The sequence below is a fragment of the Notolepis coatsorum genome, assembly GCF_963971535.1.
Source record: "Notolepis coatsorum genome assembly, chromosome: 14".
Taxonomy (NCBI): Eukaryota; Metazoa; Chordata; class Actinopteri; order Aulopiformes; family Paralepididae; genus Notolepis; species Notolepis coatsorum.
The window spans coordinates 50,996,357-51,021,748 of record NC_140178.1 but is presented as its reverse complement, the minus strand read 5'-3'; the positions used below and the strand labels follow the sequence as shown (position 1 = coordinate 51,021,748).

At 44.2% G+C, this 25,392-nt stretch overlaps 1 protein-coding gene across 1 annotated transcript in view; it reads left to right on the top strand.

The window, feature by feature from the left end:
• The window catches only part of card11 (caspase recruitment domain family, member 11), a 217,199-nt gene that overhangs the window by 119,795 nt on the left and 72,012 nt on the right, over positions 1 to 25,392 (top strand). Inside the window, exons 5-6 of the mRNA XM_084329390.1 lie at positions 2,955 to 3,103; positions 18,358 to 18,537. Coding sequence (XP_084185516.1) covers positions 2,955 to 3,103; positions 18,358 to 18,537 — 329 coding nt within the window. The remainder of the gene's footprint in view (positions 1 to 2,954; positions 3,104 to 18,357; positions 18,538 to 25,392) is intronic.

The following is a 25,392-nucleotide window of genomic DNA, read 5'->3' as shown; positions in this document are numbered from 1 at the left end:
CTCCAGTTAGGTTAAGATTAGGGCTAAGGTAAGTTAGGTTTATAAACAGTTACAGTAGGTTAAGGCTAGGGCTAAGTTAAGTTTATAAACAACTTTTAAGTTGTTTATTTTACAAAATGCAAATACCTTCTAGCCATGACCCAGGAGCCCCTGTACACAGTTGTTCTTCAAGAAACCTGGCCTACATACGATACAATAATAATTATACTGTCCCGTACTATACTATCACATCACATACATTGTTGACTACATAATGGTGATAATATTGCATTACAGATGAATGACACAGACCTAGATTACCACTACGGTATATATGAATCTTAAGTATAATGACACCAAATAAAGGAGGCTGTGACTTGCCAACAGTATCCTAAACTACAGGCCTTTTCAGTTTTAGTACCAGATTATTCTCACGTTGTAGGCTCCTTATGAGTAAATTAGTGTGGAGGTGAGGTATGCTGAAACCGGATACCATACCAGGAGGATGGCATACACTAGGGAACAATCATCCCTTAAAACTCATTCAGCGCCAGCGTGTACCCCCATCTCTGCTGTCTCTGGGCCAGCTTTTCGTGACCATTTTCGCGATATTTCATGATCTTTGCGGAGCTATTGTATATTCTATATTATGCTATGAAGACAATAGTATGGCTCATTTGACGTACAACATGTAAAAAAAGGGTTTGTTTCTACATACCTTCGTTCGTTTACAATTCCAATATAAACATTGCCTCGTTTCACTAAAATCCAAGCTGATTTCCTGGAACACGAGTTACAGAACGTTTTCTGCGGTTATGCGTAGATCATGTTTTTTGCTCGCCTGAGACACATTATTACCAGGTCAAAGGTAAACACATGGCCTTGTGTCTTCACAAAGCCGGGGGGGTCGTTTATCCGAAACAGTGATCATATGCATGTACAAAGAGGGAAGTACCTTTGTTTTAGATGTACTCCATTTCTCATGTCGAGTCCAAACGTGTCTTGAATCAGAACAGGATCAATACATATAGGCTTCATCCGTCTACTTCATCTGCTCGGGCCAGACTATATCACGGAGCCGAATAGGTTTCTTCATCGGTCAATTTGGTTATAGTTGTTGTTGTAAGGATTCGTTGTTGGTGGTGTGGACCCAATCGCAATAACAGGAACGAGAGAGATAGATAGGCAGGACACAACGGGGTGTAGTTGGAAAAAGGCTTTACTTCGCTTCAACTACAACAACAAAATAATAAGTACCACAGCATAAGCTGGCAGATAAGGATAACAACGGATGTGACAAGAAACGTTTACGAACCGACAGGGGAGTGACAGGAACAGACAGAATATATAGGGACACTAATCACTAACAAGACACACCTGGACAGAACAAACAATGACAACAATATCTAACATGACAGTAAGGAACAACAATGATACATACAAATACAACACTAAACCAGATCGGGAAACAGAGTGGGCAACACACACAGGAATACAATAACCACATTGAACATTGAGGTAAACATTGAGGACAACAGGAGATTAAACATATGAAAACCAACTAATAGAGGGAGTAACACATTGAGTCCGCTAGAGGGAGCTGCAGGGCAGGCCTTCTGAGGCGGAGGGATCGTGTGGCCAGCCTGGGGAGGAATCGAACCAGGCTGGGAGGGGAGATCCTGACAGTTGTTTTACATTTGACCAGTAGTGCTTTGTCCAACATAGTCCATCATCATAGTCTGGTGGAAACGCACCTTATCATCCATAATCCTCATCCATAATCCGTTTTGTCTTCTTCATCATATATCCAATAGTTCGCTCGCCATTACATTGCAGCCAGGTTACTATTGTGTGCTCGGGTCAGACTATACCATGGAGCCGAATAGGTTTCCTCATCGGTCGATTTGGTTATAGTTGTTTTACATTTTACCAGCAGTGCTTAGACCAACAAACGCACCTTATCGTCCATAATCATCATACATATAATCCATTTAGTCTTTTTCATAATATCCAATAGTTCCCTCTAGGCGATCGCGATTCTCGAACGTGTCCTTCTCACTGCTACTCGCAAAAGAGTATCTAGTTGTTTTGGGGCTATGGTGGGGCTATGGTGGGGCTCGTACTAACACACTAATAGCTGGCCCATGATGTTCATAACGTAGGCGATACTGCCACCTGGCGGATTTCGATCGTCATTGCAATTCCAACGTTATGCCAGGAGGCTCCGGGGGACTGTGTACAACGGGGATCAAAGGAAAAAGATCAAACGACCAAAACCCGACTTTTCTCGTGTTTGGCACTCAACCGCTGGTGAGATAACCCGACTTTATTTGTGATTGGCGCTGAATGAGTTAAAATGCATTACTGTAAAATAATTTTTTTAAATGCTTAAAAATGCCTTAATCTATGCACACACACACACTTCCATCTATCTCTGAAGGGTACACAAGTCTAAATGGTTCTCATTGAGGACAGTCTCAAACGAAGGCAGTGTAAACTTGAAATGTAATATTCTCTCTCTCCTATCTACTTTATTCAACTCCTATTTATCCAACAAAAAAAGACAATTTAAAAAAGAAAAAGGTTACTCAAAGATACATTGAGACAACATGATCTAGGTTGAGACAACATGATCTAAGTTGAGACAACATGATCTAATGTAAGTTGAGACAACATGATCTAATGTAAGTTGAGACAACATGATCTAAGTTGAGACAGCATGATCTAAGTTGAGACAACATGATCTAAGTTGAGACAGCATGGTCTAAGTTGAGACAACATTATCTAAATTGAGACAACATGATCTAAGTTGAGACAACATGATCTAAGTTGAGACAGCATGGTCTAAGTTGAGACAACATTATCTAAGTTGAGACATTACATTTTATTTTATTTTTCTTTGTTACAGTGTATGGGGAAAACTGTAACATATAACATGTTTACTGATGATGACCGTGGCTGGTGTCTCTCTTCAGGGTACAACAAGATCAGAGAGGAGAGGAACAACTTCAGCGATGAGCTGCTGAGAGTGAAAGATGAGAATTATAAACTGGCCATGCTGTACGCCACGCTCAGCGAGGAGAAGAACATGGCTGTCATGAGGAGCAGAGACCTGCAGCTGGAGGTGGGACAACACACCTCTGTCAGCTGGACTCACTTTAAGTCACGGGTTCTATATAACGAGCGTTTAGGCACCGATGCAGGACTAAAAGTTTCATTCACTTAAATCTGTAATGCTGTCAGACAGCGAGTTCTAGGCAAAGGGAGCCCTGCTTGGTATTTCACTTTGTTAAACAATGTTTAGATTTGGTCTGATGGGTTGGAGTTGAGTGGGGACAGGAGAGGGCTTGCTTTTGCTGGCCACACCTCAGGCTCTTCCAAGAGAGGTCTGGAGAAATCCATAGTGTAATAAGTTACTAAACTCCAACCCATGCACCAAAAAACTAAAAAACTAAGTGTGAACAAAGTTTGTGCAATAAGAAGCACAACTTTATTGCCTAGAGTTCGCTGTTTGACAACATTACAGATTCTATCTTTAAAGGAAAACTCCAACATTTTGGGAAATTAGCTTATTTAAAATCTTCCCTGGAGTTAGACAAGAAGATACATATCTTTTTTGTCTCTCTGCATGCATTAGGCTTAGGGAACGCCCGCACCGTTAGCGTAGCTTAGCTTCATCACTGGAAGTGGGGCAGTCCTTTACCCTGAAGTTCCCTACAGTCCCCTACAGTCACGAAATACACTCCAAATACAACTCCAAAACGTTCCTGTAAACATGTTGTGACCTGTGTATTTACCACATGGAGAAATAAAAAATTATTGAATTCGACATTTACGTTTTCTAAGCAAATATACTCAGAACTATACCATGACTGTGGTAAGTTTTAAGGGGCTAGCGTTACACAATAAATGAGTTATAATAATACCACAAGTGTGGATTCACTCGCCCAAACCCTGTAGCCGTGCATCGCAGTCAGGAAAGGGGCTAACTAGGTCGATAGTCCAGCAATGTTATGTCCTATTCATCAATCTCACAATATTCGCTAACGTTAGACAGATGGAATACAGCCTTCCATCTAAAAACATAAATGAAAACTTACCACAGTCATGGTATCTATAAACTTCAATCGGTTCGGATCCTTTGAATGAAAGGAAAATGTAAACAAACACTGGCGTCACGTTAGAAAGTAGCACTGCGTTGCGTGAAGTCACTGAGCCCAGAGAGGAGTGGTTCGGCAAAAAATTGTTCAGAGTATATTTGCTTAGAAAACGTAAATGTCGAATTCAATTATTTTTTATTTCTCCATGTGGTAAATACACAGGTCACAACATGTTTACAGGAACGTTTTGGAGTTGTATTTGGAGTGTATTTCGTGACTGTAGGGGACTGTAGGGAACTTCAGGGTAAAGGACTGCCCCACTTTTAGTGATGAAGCTAAGCTACGCTAACGGTGCGGGCGTTCCCTAAGCCTAATGCATGCAGAGAGACAAAAAAGGTATGTATCTGCTTGTCTAACTCCAGGGAAGATGTTAAATAAGCTAATTTCCCAAAATGTTGGAGTTTTCCTTTAAATAGAATCCTGCATTGCCTAGCGCTGTCCTGTGGGCACTGAATTTCCACATTGTTGTCCAGGAAACAGCATCAACGTCTAGACAACGTTTTTTATTTTCCTTGAGTAAAGTCAGGAGGTGATTGAAATATTGAAAGCATTTTTGGTGTCAGAGGATTGTCCTGTCTGATCTACTAATTAGTCATTGATAATGAGTATTTGTTCATGAAGTGTATCAACTGCAATTTCTGTTAACATTTTTAATTGATTGAATTGAAGGAAATAAGGAAACTATAAAAAAAGGAAGGGTCATCACATCACTGTGTAGCGCGTGAACGCACATTGGAGCCAAGTGTAGAAACAAAGGTTATCCTATAATAACCCTAGTTACATGAGTACTTGCGAGCCCTTCTGTTCTGCTATGGGAAGTATACCTAGGTATACCACGTTACTTGAAAGATTCCACTACATGCACTTGCACTTGCCCGGCCACGCCCCTGTCCGCCTACATGTATATATGCGAGGGGTGTGACCGTACATCCGCCTTCCCGAGTCTTGACCTTCATTAGGAAGACAGTCAGGGGTCCTCAGTGAGTTGAGAGCAGAACGCTTGCAAGTACTCATGTAACTAGGGTTATAGGATATCCTTTGTTACATTTCGGCACTTGCTCCCGTTCTGCTCTGCTATATCCCGTGGGGTCAGCTGGCATACCGGGGAGACAAGCACTCCAAGAGAGGAGGTTGATCCCTTAACCCAGGCCGACAGGTAACAAGAGCAAAGTTCGACCCAATGACTCAATGATTACAGACCGGTGGCACTCACCTCTGTGGTCATGAAATGTTTCGAGAGGCTGGTCAAGGATCACATTTGTGCCTCCCTCCCCAGTGATATGGACCCTATGCAATTTGCATACAGGACAAACAGGTCCACTGACGACGCGGTTTCCCAGGTACTGCACAGCACCCTCTCTCACCTGGACCGTCAGAAGGGGGGCTATGTGAGACTGTTGTTCATTGACTACAGCTCAGCGTTCAACACCATAGTCCCCACCAGACTGGTGGACAAGCTGATCAAGCTGGGTCTGAGCTCCGCGCTGAGCGCCTGGGTACTGGACTTTCTGAGTGAAAGACCCCAGGCGGTCAGGGTGGGGGGTCAGACCTCCAACACCATCACCCTGAGCATCGGGTCCCCCCAGGGCTGTGTTCTGAGCCCCCTGCTGTACTCACTCTACACACACGATTGTGTGGCCAAGTTCAGCTCCAACTCCATAGTGAAGTTTGCAGACGACACGGTGGTGGTGGGGCTGATCTCGGACAACGACGAGAAGGCCTACCGGGAGGAGGTTGAGGTACTGGAACGCTGGTGCCAGGACAACAGCCTGCTCCTGAACAATGGTAAAACCAAGGAGCTGATCGTGGATTATAGGAGAGGACAGCAGGAGACACACACACCACTGATGATAAACGGGGCTACCGTGGACAGGGTGAGCAGCTTCAAGTACCTGGGGGTCCACATCTCAGAGGATCTGACATGGTCAACACACATAGACACAGTCATAAAAAAGGCGAAGCAGCGCCTCTACCACCTGAGACAGTTAAGGAAGTTCAGAGTATCGGGGAAGATACTCCAGTCCTTCTACTCCGGAGCTGTAGAGATCATCTTGACTGGAAACATCACTGCCTGGTATGGAAACAGCACGGCACAGGACAAGAAGGCCCTACAGAGAGTGGTGCGCTCAGCCGAGCGTACCACGGGTATTGCACTACCTCCCCTGCAGGTTCTATACAACAAGAGGTGCAAATCCAGAGCCTGCAGAATAATGAAAGACCCCCACCACCCCAATAACAGTCTGTTCCAGCTGCTGAGGTCAGGCAGACGCCTGCGAACCCCAGCTACTAGGACAGAGAGGCTTCGGCTCAGCTTCTTCCCCCAGGCCATCAGAGCCCTGAACAATGAACACTGAGTGCCACAGAGCACTGAACTTTCCACACACAAGCACACATGAGCACACACACGACACGCACGCTGTGCACGCTCGCACACTAGCAGCCACTTTAACATGAGCAGGCACACACTCATGCCGCACACGCCCACACGTATGGCCAAAAAGGAAAGGTCACTTTAAAAATAGCATAGCAACAGTAACAGTGTATTGCACTACCAAAGGATCTAGCATGTCCTACATGCTATGTAAATAACTATGTACAGATACCGAGATGTCCCACCATGTTACCTGCTTGTTACCTGTTTATTGCACAATGTTGTTTTTTATCGGATTCTATTATATGTTGTACCACTGTATTGCACATTGTTGCGGGCAAGACCACCCGCATTTCATTGTATACTTGTATGCCGTGACAAATAAAACTCTTGACTTGACTTGACCTGTGCCTGGAGGACCGGGAACTACACAGGAGCTCTTAGAGGGGCTGACTGCTAATAAACAGCACCCCGACGCCCCCCCCCCCCAGAGAGGGTACAATACTGTATGGCTCAATACACTCAACTGTTAAGGGGATGCAGATCAGAGGAAGACGTTTGTCTTGTTTACATCGGGGTCCCCCATTTTCAACTCGTAGTGACACTTATGACACACAACATTCATGACATCAGCCCCTGTGGCGTCCGGCCCACCCTGGCATTTTCCCCCCGGTTAACAGAACATATATCTGTGACCCGGCGGATACCGGGTTGAACTGATCCGGTCCGGCGCGACCAGGATGAGTCCTGTGCCCTTTCACGCTGCCGCCCCTCTTCAAAGGAGAGGGGGATACAGTAGGTACACGTTTCGATCAAAAAACACCACAGGAGGCACCACCAAGACGGTCTGTATACGCAAATGCACAGCTCCCGGTGGCCCACCTAACGGGCGTGAAACCCCTCTGTCGACCCTTGATCTGCCCCGTCATTTCCCCCCGGAAATGCACGCGAGCCCTCGAGCTGGCAGTGACCTGGCGCTCGGAAGAGATAAAAACTCCTTCCCGGCCAACCGCATAAAAACGCTGTTACAGACTGTTTCAAATAAACACTTGAGAACACGCCCGAGGCCAGGCACTGATATCGGTCCTGTAAGACCAAGCGCTGATATCGAACAGCGTGTAGGCTCGTAAGACCCGAGAACGGTGGCGGGCGAATTCTAACAAGAAAGAGCCCCCAACACAACGTCTCTCCCCCCTGTCTGGGTAAAATGGGAGGAGACCGGTCCTCGCAAGGACACTGACACTGACACTGACATCCGTCACAAATTCCGCTCACACGAGAGGGGAAGACGTCAGGTTTATCCTGGAGAGACCTCTTAATTGACAACGTGAGTCGGGACCTGCTACGCAGACCTCAACTCACGGACATATCTCTCGGGCCAATAAGAAAACGTGAACCCAGTCACGTCATTATGGCAGGGGATGGGGGGAAGGGGGCCCACAGACGGTTTAGGCTCGGTCCCACGCCAATCACCTCCTGCCGCATTTTTTCTGCCTATCGCTACTATAATGATTTATTACAGCCCTTTCAACTTTAATTAATCTGTACATTAACTTCCAGTTCCTATGGTACTTCTCCAGAACTGTGAATTTTCGTATCTATTTAGATTTATGACCACAGTGCTCCATCGAAAGGACGAGTATGTGGGACGAGTACGTGGGAGGAATAGCGAGCCGTCTTATCAGCTACACACAAAGGACTATGCCGGCCACTGAAGGCGAGGATATTTATGAAAGACGAGGAATACAGAGGTTTCCTTGTTATTTTGAGTTTTAACGAGACGGAAGACGACAGTGGTTTGGTCGTGTGAGTAATAGAGCAACGGACCGCTCCAGAGCAATGCTTAGGAGAGAGCGACGGACAGCTCTGTTGTATGATACCCCGGTTGTGAAGTGACCCAAAAGACAGTCCCTGGCACAAGCAAGGAGCTAGACCAAAGACCACCGTCAAGGATAAAAGGAGAAATAAACGAACCAGGAACACGACTATTACCTCGCCCCCGGTACCGCCAGGAAATAGTTTCAACCTACTCTCGGAAACACGCATAGCAACACCAAAAGCAAAGAGACATAGAAGCGTGGCTAACGACGCTAGCGGAGCAAACAGCGAGCGGAACGGAGCTCACGCTAACAACGCTAATAGCAGGAATACCGGAGCTCACGCTAACACTAGCGAAGCAAACAGTTTGCATGCCGGAGCTCACGCTAATGCTAGCGAAGCTAACAGCCGGCACATCGGAGCACACGCTAACGACGAGACGACGAGGAAAACAGAGCCACGAGCGACACGGCTAGCAAACACGACCCAGACTGAGCTAACGGCTAACAGCGAAGAGACTACCATGCGCCGAGGAGAACGTCGCGGTAGCCAACGCCGAAGGTACGGGACCAGCGTTAACATGCCGGCTATTGAGAAGGCTAACGAGGCTTCACCAAGGCCACAGGACTGTGGTAAGAACTGGCAGACTAGGGGAGCTCCAGTAGCTCACCATGTACCTCGACGTGAAAGCGTCGGGGAATACCGTGCTGCGTCACGGATCTGGTTGACTCCGAGTTCGATTCCCGGACCCGCCGTCATTTGCCGAATGTCTTTCCCTGTTCTCCCTCCCGTTTCACCCTGCATCTGTCGGTCATGCTTGACCAGAAAAGCGATAAACGCTAAAAAATGAAGTTAAAAAAAAAAAAAAAAACTGCAGACTAGGCCTAGCCCAAAAACAAACAGCCCCAAAACTGTTGGAAAGAAAAATGCTAACCTCACACAGAAAATAGACTGCATACTGATTGGAAATTCCACAACAAGGTATGTGGAGATGGCAAACACAGGAAATATCTGTCTAGACAATACATCTGTGAAAGAGCTGGCCGAAATACTTCCAACACTAATCAGACCGGGCAAATTGTCATTCACTCTGGATCGTTTGACATCCTGCAAAAGAAGACTGGCACAGAGACTTTGAAAGACGATTTCACACGTTTAATGAACACACTAGACAAACATCAGTCTGTGTACATAGACACTGATGTGTCCATCAGTGGACCAATTGCATGCTTTCGCAGAGGACAAGAAGCCTTCAGTCGACTCCTAAATTTTAATTCATGGTTAGGGTCTGCATGTCTTGTACACGGCCTGAAATTCATTGACAACTTCAATGTTTTCTGGAATAACCCAGAACGTTTTCAAAGAAATGGCTTCTTCCCAAATCGCTTAGGTTCAAAGCTCCTAGCAGCAAACATGCGTCATGCCTTAATGGCCTCCAAGAATATTAAACTCATACCAGCACGAGAGATAATCACGAAGGACACAATCTCACCACGAGGTGCAGCAGCAGCACAAGGCGTCCCCCCCCCCCCATATCACACAAGGCCATCTCGTCTGATCAAATGTCCCCGAAAGCACAGTACAGTCAGTACGGTGCAGTATAGCACAATTGCCATGCCATCTCTCAAAACATACCGGTAATCATAACCAGCCAATGGCATGGTGAAAAATATACGCCATCAATGCGTTTACCTGCTATTAACCTCAGGGCCATCAAGGTCAAGCTAAAGCAGACCTCCTCTAAAGAAGTCCAACAAATAAAATTAGCTTTCCTAAATGTCAGATCACTGAATAATAAAACATTCTTAGTAAATGATCTGATTAAAGAAAATAACTTAGATTGCATCTGCCTAGTAGAGACATGGCTAAATAATGACACAGCTACATCAATAATGATAGAAGCTTGTCCACCAGACTATAACTTTTTTCAAATACCCAGAAAAAATAAAAGGGGCGGATGAGTTGCAGCAATCTTCTCCTCAAAACTCTTGTTTAGAATCACAGAACTAGGTGAGTTCATGTCAATGGAATATCTTGCCATTGAACTCAAAACAGAATCAACTATTATTGTCACAATATACCGCCCGCCTAGACACTCACCAATATTTATACAGGAGCTCTCTGAACTGATCTCACTATGTGTTACCGGATATGATAAGGTGATCCTAAATGGAGACTTGAACATCAATTTTTTTATTTTTTTTTTATATCTTTTTTCCCCCTCCATTTTCCTCCGATTTTCTCCCATCCCAATGTTAGTCGTATGCCAATTCCCAATCCCCTTCCTGGTCGCTGCGCACTTACCCCCCACAGTCAGATCATCTGGGAGAGTGGAGGCTATCACGTGCTTCCTCCGACACACGTCCAGCCAATCAACCGCTTCTTTTCACCTGGCAGCGCGGATCCTCCCTGAGAGGGCGTAGCGTGTGGAAGGATCACACTATCCCACTCAGGTCCTATCCGCGTTTAGCAAGCGCCCCGACCGAACTGTAGGAGTCACTGTTTACAACGACCCGGACCCACCCCGCCAGCTTCTCCCACCCTCTAATACTGCCAATTGTATTAGTGTGAACGGCCAGCCAAGCTGGTGACAACCCCGGAGCTGTGAGCTGGATTCGAACAGGCGAATCCAGCTCACAGCTCCGGGGTTGGTGACGAACGCAATCTCCGCTACGCCACCTAACCGCTTGAACATCCATTTTAATTATAAGAAAACAGACTCCAAAACTATAGAACAAAAAAATCTACTGGATAGCTTTGACCTAATACAGCATATAACAAATGCAACTCACAGGCTTGGGAATACACTAGACTTAGTTATAACAACAACTGGGCTAAGCATAACAAATATCTCAATAACTGAATTACCTCTCTCCGACCATCACTGTATATTTTTTGATACTCAAATAACCCTTACTAAAACAAAAAAATAAATCATAGTTAAAAAGAGGCTCCTAAACGACAATGCTGAATCAAAGTTCATTGATCTTATCAGACTACATGAACCACACAATCATGACAGCTCTGAGCTCTCTAAATGAAATGGTAGAAAATCTCAATGATGCAATGTCATCTATATTAAATTCTGTCGCCCCATTAAAAACAAAAAAGAAGAAAACTAGAGCCTCGCCCTGGTTGAACTATAATACGGTCAACAAAGAAAAAAGGAAATGTCGTGCAGCGGAGCGAAAATGGAGAAAAACAAAAACCACCATATGCTGTGATATATACAAAGATGCTTTAACTGCTTATAATAAAACCATCCGCTTAGCAAGGAAAGATTACTTCTCTAAAATCATTACAGAAAATGCTGGAAACTCCAGAATCCTTTTTTCCACTATTAATGTACTACTCAACACTGCCCCTACACCTCCTCAGTCATCAACGGTTAAGTGTGAAGAACTTGCACTATTCTTTAACAACAAAATAACCTTGATCAGGGCCAGCATTACTCATGATGGAAATAAAGCTGATTGCGGCAAACCGCGCAATGTAACCATGAGTTAGTTAGCAAGTTTCACATGCATCACATTAGATGTACTCTGCAAAACTGTCTCAGAATGTAACTCCTCCACCTCAGACATTGACCCTATACCTACAGCTTTCTTCAAACGGGTGTTTAATAGTGTTTCAAGCCCTGTGCTAGATATCATAAACACTTCCCTTAGGACTGGTATTTTCCCAGATGCCTTTAAAACAGCAGTTGTAAAGCCATTACTAAAAAAACCTAACTTGGATAGTAATGAAATGGCAAATTATCGTCCAATATCCAACCTACCATTCATTAGTAAAGTACTTGAAAAGATAGTTTCAGTTCAAATAAATTCCTTTCTTGAAGAAAACAACATCTTAGAAGAATTTCAGTCAGGATTCAGAAAATATCATAGCACTGAAACTGCCCTCACCAAAATAATCAGTGACCTCAGACTAAACTCTGACGAGAATAAGATCTCCATCCTTATCCTGTTAGATCTCAGTGCAGCATTTGATACAATCGATCACGATATTCTAATCGATCGTCTTGAAAACCATGTCGGTTTCTCAAAACATGTGCTGGGTTGGTTTAAAACATACATCAGAGGGAGAAAATTCTATGTTAAACTAGGAGATCACATGTCTGATATATACGACAACAACTATGGAGTTGCACAAGGGAGTTGCTTAGGTCCTTTACTCTTTTCCCTTTACATGTTACCGCTGGGTGATATCATCAGAGAACATAATGTAGATTTCCATAGCTATGCGGATGATACACAACTGTACATATCTGCTGAACCAAATGATACAGCGATTAGCTCCATTACAGACTGCTTACTGGCAATAAATAAATGGATGAGTAAGAACTTCCTGAAACTAAACGAGAACAAAACTGAAATTCTAATTATCGGCTCCAAAACTAAAAAAGAAACATTAATAAAGAACCTGGGGGGACTAACCCCTTGGATCAAATCTGAGGTCACTAGTCTTGGGGTTATCATAGATTCAGAACTGAACTTCAATTCTCATATTAGCAAAGTGACGAAAACATCGTTCTTCCATCTCAGAAATATAGCAAAAGTACGACCATTTATTAATCAGAACGATGCTGAGAAGCTAATTCATGCATTCATATCTAGCCGGTTAGACTACTGTAATGCACTTTTCACAGGTCTCCCTAAGAAAACCACAGAGAGGCTTCAGCTAATCCAAAACTCTGCAGCCCGACTGCTAACTAGAACCAAAAGGAGAGAGCACATTAGTCCAGTCTTAGCTGCTTTACACTGGCTTCCTGTAACATTTAGAATTGACTTTAAGGTCCTTCTCCTTACATACAAAGCTCTAAATGGACAGGGACCTAGCTACATCGCCAACACTCTAATAAATTACACACCAGCAAGAACACTGCGATCATCAGCTGCTGGACTACTAGAGGCTCCCAGAAGCAGTCAAAAGAGGATCGGTAATGCAGCCTTTATCAACTATGCCCCAAAACTATGGAACAAACTACCCCAAAACATCAGGGAAGCCAACTCGCTAGACATCTTTAAAAGACAGCTTAAAACCTATCTCTTTGCTCAGGCATTTCACTGATAGATATCTGCTACCACCTAGTGGCAAGAGGAAACATCAGGGATATCCTGACACAACTTGTATTTACCTGCACTATTCTTACCCTGCCTACTCTTATACACTGCCTATCAAATTCATGTGTCGGTTATTGCACTTTTTACTTCTTACTGATGACTATTTTTAAACTGAATCATTTTAAACTATTTTTATTATTTGCTAGATCCAAATGTGAAACACTGTGATTATTTGTATTACTGAATAGAGAGCCTATTAGGATGCTAGATCCTAATGTGAAACACTGTGATTTGCCATACCTTGCTATGCTCGCTCATGCCTGTATTTTTTATGTCCGTTCTATTTTATAATTATATTTTTAAACTGAATCATTTTAAACTATTTTGACTATTTGTGTTACTGAAAACTGTAAGCGGAGAGCCTATTGGGATGCTAGATCCTAATGTGAAACACTGTGATTTGCCATACCTTGCTACCTGTCTATCTTTTTATGCCCGCTTATGCCTGTATTTTTTACTGTTGTGAAGCACTTTGAACTGCAACCTCGGTATGAAAAGTGCTATACAAATAAAGTTATTATTATTATTATTTAACACACTCTGAGGAGGCTCTCTCCTCATAATGCCAAAATCCCGTGGGGTCGCAATCTCGTGGGGTCGGGGTTTCGAATCCTGACTCCGCCAGCGAGCTGACCCTGTCACAAACCCTGACTCCGCCAGCAAGCTTTGCATCTCGCGGGGTCGGGTTCAGAGGAGGATTTTGACATAAATGACAAATGTCATAACGTCTCAGAGGAGGGATCTGACATAATTGACACAAGCAGTGCTAGCCCTGCGATGCCTACAAAGGGAAAAAACATACGCCCCACGGCTTCATTTCACAAGATAGACAATTGCCCACTTGACGTGAACACATATAACTAGGGTTACAGAATAACCCTCGTTATATCCCGTTTCAGGCGCACATTTAAACATATTTGAGTGACATCGCTGCATGTTTGTTTCAACCAAAAAACTACCTGGGTACCTGTGACGTCTCACAATGGCCGGGAACCCCCGCCCGACCCTCTAAGTCTGGTGTGGGCATGGGGAACCCCTCCCGCCCTCTCCCCGCAACGAGCAGGATATGCAAATAATTGCCCTGACGTCGAGGGAGCTGACGGGGCGGTATCCTACATACTAGCGTGATGCCGCTAATGCACACGAAGGATACCCAAGCTCGTTTTTGAGCTATGTCCTCCCCATCCGTTTTACCAAGGATATAACATACCCAGGGGAGGGTTTATCCCCCAACCAACCTCACGTAAACACGAAACATGTATGAGGTGAAACACGGAGCGGCGCTACCAGCCGTGCACTGTGTTACAAATGAAAGACACCTATAAGCGTGTGCTCGCTTCATTGTTTCGAACAACCAAACACAACAGCTAACCACCAAACTGTGGGGCCAGGCTACGTCTGTTTAAAAGACGTGTCCACCCGAAGCCCACGGCTCTGTTTCATAAGCGAGACACTTGTCGCCCACCATGTTTCCACCTTATCACCTAAAGCAACACACAGACGGGGTGAAAGAGAGGGGCAGCGCCCTTGGTCATGTGCTGATGTACATTGCTTTGCAAAGCTAACCACATAATAGGAACACCAATCGCAAATTCAGGGTCTACGTTTGTTTAAAAAACATGTTCAAACATGAATCCCGACTCTCCTCACACACAAGAAACGCCGCCCGCCAATCTTAGCTGTTTCAAACAGAAAGGACAGTGGGCCCTCATTGCTTATTGCGTACGAGTCATACCCAAAATACACAGTGAATAATCACACGCTCGTTACAAAAAAAAATCGCCGCTCTTTCAGAGGTACTTTTTATTTGAAACGCAGTATTTTGAGGGGGGGGGGAGAATAGGGGGTTAACTGTAAAGCAGGAGAGAGAGGCAGAGGGGGAACAGAGCCCATCTCTTTCGTTACCCTCACACTCTACGTTCAAGGTATACACAACACATTCAGTGAAAAGTTTACACATTGCTCCAATAACAAACCCCAAGAGGGTCTCTTCATTGAAGGAAACGTAGTTGTTTTCTTTGGGGGGGGGGGGGTATGGGGGTTTAGGTGTAAGAGAGGAAACAACAGAGGGAGAGAGAGATAAAGGAAAAAGGGGGGAATACAGCCTTCCAGGCCTATCCCCCTTACCTGCTGCCGGTGTGCATCGCACGTTCCAACTGCTGTCTCTCTCTCCGAGTTTATGTCTCACGTCTCAGGCCTCTCGCCATTCGGGGTCGGGGCTCTGACCGAACCCTGACTTGCATCAAAGATGAAAACCCCCGCCCCCTCCATGCAACATTCCGGGATGTGATGGTCCAGCCACGGCACGCCATCCTCGGGGACAGGCGTCGGCAGGGGCGTTGGCAACGGAATGCCATTGGTGCGCGCTGCTGCCGCCATGAGCTCGGGGAAGAGAGCAAGCAGTTCCCTCTGCTGCTCTCCTCCGCCGTGCTCGCATCTCTTGCGGTCGGGGGGGCCGAACCCACTTGGTAGGCGGGGGCTGCCCTGACGCTGCGAAGAGCTTGTCAGACCACCCGCCACAGCCGCTCACCACCGAATGGCGGGAGCGAGCAGAGGCGGGGAGCTTGCGCCGCAACTGGGCGGCGCGCACCCAGTTCTGCATGCCGCTGGGGCTCACCCTCTCGCTACGAGCGTGGGTTTAGGGAGCCCCCGCAGCGCATGGAGGAGGTTGCGACGGTGAACCGCTGGTGGGGCCCAGTAAAGCGTTTCCCAGGTCCCGGTGGTTTTGACAAAAAATAGCAACACAAAAAACGAATCTAATACTCTAAACAACACTTGCTGACGTGTGCCTGTAGCAAAAACACTTCCTGAAGTGAAATAAACGGGAAGGCGGATGTACGGTCACACCCCTTGCATATATATATATATATTGTAACTGAGGGGTACAATTCCCTGACTGTATTGATAAGTATGGTATCATTAAACCACTACCGCTTTATGTACTTTAATTACTGGCCATACAGTACACGATATCTAAGTATAATGAACACTTTCCCACATATGAAATCAGGTCCACACAAAGGTAATAGTCAAATATTTAATATATAGCAAAAGGTACATATAATAATTACGTATTACATTTATGATTTGAATTGAATGCTCTTGTAAGGCAAATGAGTACTCGTATGCAAATCAACACCGAATGTCCAATCTCTGGTTACACAGGAAGCAAGTATACAACCTGGCTCTTAGGGGATTATAGCGATGGTCACGTAATGATTATAGCTGGATAATATAATGAAGGGGTCCCGCCGGTTGTAAGCCAGTAGGGGGGGTAGGAGAGCCGTCGGCTGTATCCCGTCTGGTCAACGATTTCCAGGGAGAATTCAGGTACAGAAAACAGTGCCCGGGGAACCTTGATCCACAGATGAATACACTTGGGCTCTCTTGTAGACGATAGCTGTAGCTGTCGCTGTCGGTCCACAACGAAAAAGAAGCGAGGCGACCTCAGTCTGGTCTGAGCGCCGTCTCACCTTGGCTCCTCTCGGGGTAAATCCAACACTCACCGGTGTTGGCGATTATCCGCTCCACAAATCAAAGCACCAAAGCAAATAGATATTCCATGCCGTATAGGGCTCAGCAGTCGTCGGGGTAGGTAATCCAATGTGCAGGTCCACTCGTCCTCGCCCAGAACTCCTCGGATGAAAGCACCACGCGTGGTCTGCCCAGCCTGGTTAAGACTCTAGATAACGCGAGGAAACGATGGGGGTGCTGCTCACTTTAGAACTCTAACCGAACGATGCACCATACATAATAGACTATTATTACTTAATAGAAATACGGTGCCAAACTCTGGCAATTCAGCTATTAATTCGCACGAGGTCTCACTGCTATTCTAAGGCCAAACAGGCCGTACTACACCGCACGCGGTATCGTGGGGTGAGGCTTCACGTCTTGTTACTTAGTTGGGTAGAAGGGTAAGGACTAAGAGGAATTCTACATTTCTTGCGCCATATTTATATGCACAGTGGACAAGTAGTGCCGCTCTGCTTTCGGTAGCCGTATTCCTGCGCGGAGCTGAGGCTAGTAAAGGCATGTCTCGTCGGTACCTTTGAACTTGAACGCCAGGGGCTTGTCCCTGGCGCCTGGTCCTTTTGTCCAATAAGAGAATGAACTATTATGGGCTGTAGTAGAATAAAGGGATATTCAGTGTATATGTACAAGGAATATACAAGGGATATCAAACGATATACAAATACTATTAAATATATATCCATAAATAAATATATATATTCGGTTTAATCTGATCCTTCACAACATATATATATATAGGCGGACAGGGGAGTGGCCGGGCAAGTGCAAGTGCATGTAGCGGAATCTTTCAAGTAACGTGGTATACCTAGGGATACTTCCCATAGCAGAGCAGAACGGGAGCAAGTACCGAAATGTAACTTTCAGTTTGGGTGAAATTGAGTTGAATTTAAACAGGTTATTATCTCGGATGTCAGAATCATCAGCAATTTGTTGCATTTTTAACTAGCCAATGTTTGATATATTGGTTGGTGTATATTTCCTCCAATAGCTTTTATATTTTTTATTATTATTTACATCTCCCATAGGCTTCAATAGAACTGACACCAAAGTCTGGCACCAAGCAGAGCATAGAACACTGGTATTCTGACATGATGACCCTTCACGTAACCTGACCCTGATGGAAACAAGACAAACGTCTTTCTCAGGTCTGCATCCCCTTAACAATTGTATGTATTGAGCCGTACTGTATTGTACCCATTCTGCAATCTGTTAAATAAAGTTTTCATTCATTCATTCAATCCTTATTTTCTAGTATCCTTGATTGAAAGCGTATGTACCTGAACACACCTACATGTACACACTCAGACTCTCCATCTAATAAATGTTTTTCCATAATCCCTCTTTGTGTGTCTTAATGTTGAATTCTCTATAGACTGACCAGTTGAAGCACCATCTGAACAAGGTGGAGGAGGAGTGTAAGATGGAGCGCAAGCAGAGCATGAAGCTGAAGAACGACATAGAGAACAGACCGAAGAGGGAGCAGATCATTGAGCTGGAACGAGAGAACGAGATGATCAAGATCAAACTTCAGGAGCTGCAGTCCATCGTACAGGTACACACTGTAATAAATAAATAAATTATAATTTATATTTAAAAGATAATGAATTATTATGTATTTATTTATCTATGTGAATATATATATATCATGCTGCATTGCTGAATAAACTAAATAGAATAGATTTAGAATAGAAGTACTTTATTGATCCCGAGGGAAATTCAGCACTACAGTAAATATTTAGGTAGTCGAAAATCTAAAATCACAAATTACAAATAAGCATAAGGAATAAAAAATACAGTCCGGGATATACATTCTAAATATGTATATAAATTCTCATATATGGGCGGCTAAGTGGCGCAGTGGGCAAGGCGCTCGCCACTAACGCAGGAGATGCTGGGTTCAAGCCCAGCTCTCTGCGTTGCTTCCGGCTTGGCTGGTCGTTCATACTAATACAATTGGCAGTATTAGGGGGTGGGAAAGCCGGTGGGTGGGGATCGGACGTTGTGGACAGCGACTCCTACAGGTCGGTTGGTGCGCCTGTACAGCAGAATCAGGAAGTATCGAGGGCAGCGTGAGCCTCTCACGCGTAACTCCTCGCCACTGAGAGATCGCGCTGTGCAGGTGAAAAGATGCGATGGAGGGGACACGTGATGCAAGGCTCCGTCCACATTGCAGCCGACCAGTGGGAGGCATGGTCTAACAACGTTCGAGACAGGGGAGGGTAGAATTGGATAATACAAAATTGGGATGGGAGAAAAACTGAAAATGGGGAGAAAAAGTAGATAAAAAAAATAAAAAACTTAAATAAAATAAATTCTCATATAAAAATATACAGTAATATACAGTAAAATATGTAAAAATGTGTCTATGTAAAAAGTAAAGCATCCAGGAAGATACAGTATGCCAGAGTTTGTGCTGTCACTCTGTGCTGACTGAGGCAGTGAGGCACAGTGATGCATTATATAGTGCAGATGGCTGTTGGAATGAAGGACTTCCTGTGCCATTCAGTGTTGCATCTTGGGAGTCTTAGTCTAACACTGAACGTGCTCCTTCTATCAGCCAAGTCTTTGGGAAGTATTTTGACATGTACATGGGTACCTTGGTCGTGTAGTGTATCTGGTAGACCAGGCCCATTGCAAGTTGCTGTACTCTGTCGTCTACTCTAAGCCATCCTAGGTTGTCAAAGTGGGCAGGGGTGAGGTGGGTTCTAGGAGTCAGGTCAAGCAGTAGTCTGACTAGTTTGTTTTGAGATGTTTGTAATTTGTTTTTTAGTGCCTTTGAGGTGCTTTGGTACCATGAGGTGCAAGCATAGTCGTAGTACCCTTGAATGAGTGCTCCTGCCAGAGTCTTCAGGGTATTCTTGTTTACCAGAGAGGAGATCCGGTACAAGAATCGAGTTCGTTGGTTGACTTTTTTTTATTACATTGGATGCCATTTTGTCACAGGAAAGATTAGCCTCTAGGATGAAACCCAGGTAGGTAATTTCATCTTTCCTTGTGACAATATTGTCACCCACTGTAACTGAGAAGCCGTCGGTCTTGCTGAGTTTGTTATCTGAACCGAAGAGAATGGACTCTGTTTTGCCCATGTGTAATGATAGTTTGTTGTCGGCGAGCCATATGCAGATTTTGCCTAGTTCCGAGCTGAGGGTTTTTTCAACCTGTAACTTGTTCTTGTCAGAGACCAGCAGGGCTGAGTCGTCCGCAAACAGGAACAAGTTGCAGATCTTACTACTCCCCATACGCATGCGCAGATTGCCAACGGAGTCTGAACCACGCACGAATGAATGTTGAATGTTCCATCAGAGGGGGGGGGGGAGCTTGTGCCTGCTTCGATGGCCAGTGTCCTTTCAGCCAAACAGGATAATGGAAAGATTATCCCGCTCAATGGCCAGACGCGTCTTATGACGACATCTACAACTACCTCATTGAGTCTCCAGGTAGACTAATGTTTATATTTAAGTGCAGTGGTCTATAGCCGCTCACACTACCACCACAAGCTCCCCCCCTCTGATGGAACATTCAACATTCATTCGCGCGCGGTTCAGACTTCATTGGCAATCTGCGCATGCGTATGGGGAGTAGGTGCTAAAAAAGGGACTTTAGCTCGGCCGATTTAGTTCTGATCGATTTGGAATAGGTTGCGCCGTGTTCAGGAGACTATTTGATCATGTCTCTAGCACCCCCACAGCCGTAGCTGCAACCACTTACATCAAGGCTCTCATCCACATTCATTAATTTGCTCCCCCCGCTATCTCCTCCATGATTTCAGAATCCCAGAAGTGTTGCGGTGGTCTATGGCATGGAGCTTAGTGAGGCTCCTCCTCTCTGACACCACCGCCAGAGAGTCTAGCTCCACCCCCATTACTGGTCTTCCTGACCAGCTTATCCAGGCAGTTTGAATCCCCCATTCTCAGTCCGCTGCCCCAGCCGGTCACTGCGTACAAGAAGGCGCCCACCACCACCGACTCGTAGACAATCCTCAACATCCTTATACAGGTGTTGAAGGATCTCAGCCTTCTGAGAAAGTAGAGTCGGCTCTGGCCTTTCTTGTAGAGTGCCTCAGCGTGTTTTGACCCGTTCAGTTTATTGTCAATGGTCCTCATTCTCGAACGTGTTCGTAAGTGCCTTGGTAAATATCTTGGTAAAAATTACGCACCAACAGATTTATGGAAATCCTCCTCCGGATGTGAAACGGTCTTCGTAAATGGGCAAAACCGTTGCTCCGCTGAATGAACTGAAGTCACTCATTCACATCTCCAGGCGCGCTCACGTGTATCCTCATTTGGATACAGACACACCCGTCATTATAAGGAGGTGAGAGGGTCTGCATTGCATCTCTGCTGTGTTGATCCTTGTATTAGGTAGTGCAATTTGCAACTGATCACAATTCGATTAGATTAAAATGTATTGTCATCATACAGCACAAGTACAATACAACATCTAACCAGAGTGCAAATGTAATAGTAAATTGCACTTAAATTGTTCTTTATTTAGTTAAGTATTTAGTTAAGTATTGTGTGATTTTGTGTGAAGGGCGGACTAGCAAAGTAAGATTTTCATTGTAAGGCAAACTGTCTGTTTAACTGTGCACATGACAATGAACAATCTTGAATCTTGAATCAATAGTAACATACAATGCACAGCTGATAAAAGGCTTCATTTGGGATAAATAGTTGTTGATTGCTTCAAGTTGATTCTAGACATCATCGGAATTAAATGATTATAATGATAATAAATACGACAATTACGTTATTGCATTTATATGACTCAATGAGGAATCTGAGCATTACACACACACACGCGCGTGCCGTCTGGCTCATCTGCCGCATAACCCAATCGCGCGATATAGTGAAATAGACTAAGAATAGATTAACGAATTCCAGGAGCTCTTGAACAGAGTGGAGGCAGAATGTGCCAGGGTTGGCCTCAGGTTGAATGCAAAGAAGACTGTGGTCATTACTTATAACATCCCCCTGGACCATCCACCTCTCAGCATAGCAGGAGGCAATGCTCTGGCAGAGGTCAGCGACTTCAAATACCTGGGTTCCTGTCTGGGTCAACTCCACAAAGCTGGACCTTAAGGTGAGGAAGGCACTGGCATGGAGGGCCCTGACTGGCATGAATAGCGTGTGGAAATCCAGTCTCCCCTGACATATCAAAATTTGCTTCTTCCAAGCAACCATGGAGTCTGTACTCCTCTATGGCTGTGAATCATGGATCCTGAAGCAGTGGCGAATATTCATGGAAGCCAAGGGAAGCCAAGCTTCCCCAAAGATATACAGTAACAGTAAAAAAGAATTTAAATTTAAAATGTAAAATTAAATTTTTATTTTTATTTTTTTATAGTTTACAATAATAAAAAAAATCATTCTTTTTCATCTCTGTGTTATAATATTTTTCTTCCTCCTGGAGAAATTAACCGAACGAGCGAAACTGCGCCCACTCTCTCTAACACTGTCACTGACTGAGGCAGCCCATACTGACTGACTGACAGTCTGCCAGCCTGGTACCATTATTTTGATTGACATTTGGAGGCTTTTTGGACACTAGGCCGTTGTTTTTTTTGTTTATTCGTCCTATTGCTTAATTATTAGCCAATAAGATTCAAGCTGGGTTGGGCTTAGCCCCTAAGCCTTAAAGGAAACATTTTGGGAAATTAGCTTATTTGCCATCTACCCTGGAGTTAGACATGAAGATACATACCTTTTTTCTTCTCTGTGCATGCAGTAGGAGTAGGAAGACGCGCACCGTTAGCCTAGCTTAGCGTCAGTCACTGGAAGTAGGTTCCTCCATTAGCCTAGTTCCCAACGTCTTCCTACTCCTACTGCATGCACAGAGAAGAAAAAGGTATGCATCTTCTTGTCTAACTCCAGGGTTCCCAAAATGTTGGAGTGTTAAGATACATACCTTTTTCTTCTCTGTGCATGCAGTAGGAGTAGGAAGACGCGCACTGTTAGCCTAGCTTAGCGTCAGTCACTGTGTAGTGGAGTTCTCTGACTTCTCACAATATAGAATAAATCAGGAATGAAGGAAGACACCAAGCAGTCGTGTTCAGATCGAATCTCAGCAGTTTGAGGAAACTGTTTATTCAGTGAGTTAACAATGAAGTTCAACCAGATCCTGACATGTCATCTCACTCTTGTTATATTTATACTTTTTCATCCTTTTGGCATGTTACAATCTAGGTGGGTCACTTCCCCATTGGTTGAGATCTGGTGCAATCTAGGTCTTATTGGTCGAGCTTTGGTGCAATCTAGGTCTTATTGGTCGAGCTCTTGTGGGTGTGTGTAGGTGTGTACTAATAGTTCTTGTTATTGCCAAATATTTCCTTAACTGCGTATTATTCTGGCTGTCTTTTCTACCACGTCCACTGTTTCCCACCAGTTCGGTTCACACTGGAGTCTGTGAGTTCATTTCAGGCCACTTGGCTGGGGTCACAGAATCCAATCTTTCCCAATCTGGTGTTGGGGGTGGACAAGGCAATACTGGATAAATGGAAATATCCCCTGTTCTCCTTATGGTCCCACAGTTCTATTTAGCTGAAAGGGTGAATCTATCTCTGACACGGTTTGTCCAAGAAATTAGTGTATGCACATGAGACATGTTTTTGTCTTAATATTCCTTCAAATTCCAGAAGTTCCTTTTGTGTTAATAACACAGGTTTTATCCAGCTGTAATATATGTTTACATATATTGCATTTGGAACCTTGACAAATGGTCACTTTCATTAAACCCATGTGTCTTGTAATGACCTGTATTCATAAGTGTGTGTAATCTATTTTATATAGGATGTTGGTATACATATATGGCATTCTGCGACCACAATCCTCCCTTTCATGGCATTGCCATGAATAAGTACTACTTATCCGTGATTTTGTCATGTACTAGTGATATTTGTGTACTAATGATTCATATGTAATAATGATTGTTGTGTGATAATACTTCACATGACTAAATGAATGAGTATAAACATAATACTTCACTCGGTACTCATATACTAACATGCAAAATGTACCTCAGATATACCTTGGTTATACAATACATTTTCATTAATGAAACACTCCATTAGCAAGAGGAAAAACCTGATACCGCAGATTTTGTTACAGGAAAAGCTTGTGCCCCAGTGTCTTCCTCAGTGACACCTGAAATGCTGTGTTTCATTGTTGTTCTTTGTGAACCATCAGCATGCACAAATTGAACCTTTTCAAAGCATAGACAACTAGTACATCCATCCCTTATTTGTAACTTATTCATCACCAACATCTTACTATTAAAACAGATATTATTGTTATATTGCAGATTGCTATATGAAGCTTTTTTTGTATTTTTCCAAAAACCAACCTACCATCTAAAAGCTTTTTCTTTTATAAGTTGAAAACATCTTGATAATATTGCTAAGTAATAGTGCACACAACTGTGATTGTTCAGGACCCCTTGCGTCCCTTTTCCTTACACATCATCTCCCCATTTCCTATTTTTATTCAACAGTAACATTGTCCCACATTAGTGTTCAACCTGTTTCCCATCTGTTCCCTTCTCGTTCTTCCTGCATCAGTCCTTCGTAGTATCCTGGATCCAGATATGGGGCTGATGGCTGTACACCTTGTCCATTCATCATCATTGCTCCTTGTATGCCAATTTCCGTGTCCATTCGTCTGTCCATTGTTCTTCGACACCATCTCGTCACACAGGGTCCAATGCAACATGCCAACAAGAAAATTACAATTAGTACCACTACCACAGATACTGCTATCTTGCCTAAAATGGCACCCCATTTCACTAAATTTAGCTCTAGCCAATCCCATGAAAGACCCTCACTGCCAGCGTTCACTTTGAGCTCAGTTTTCAATTTTGCAAATGTTTCCATAACAACAGCAAAACTTCCATCGGCCGCGGTATTGTTTGGAATATAAGTACAACAGAATTTATCGAACATGCTACAAACTCCGCCCTGGGCCGCCATCAACCAATTCAACACCTGTCTATTCTGCTAAGTCATTATACCTGCAGTGTGTAATTGTTGGCCTATGGCCGTGAATGCAGCATGTGTATAATTCATGTATTTTTGTTGATTTAGATACAGGTAATTAATCCAATAGACGTTTGTGTTAATTGTTATCCATGGCAAGATGGAGGCTAACCCCGCTGCTACTACATTTTGGGCCCTGAACTCATTTGGAACGCCAGTGGGCTGATTAATTTCATTCAACACAACCCTATCTGGTACTCCAGAAGACCACAGGCCTCTCCTTGTTCTATCAAGCTTTTTTAAAGCCTCCTCCACTTGAATCATCTCACTCACTCCTTCATATAATAAGACTACATACATTTTGAGTCTTACCAGGGCACACATGCCTACCCATCATGGTGGAAGTTCATTTCGCAGAATATTGTTCCCACACATCCA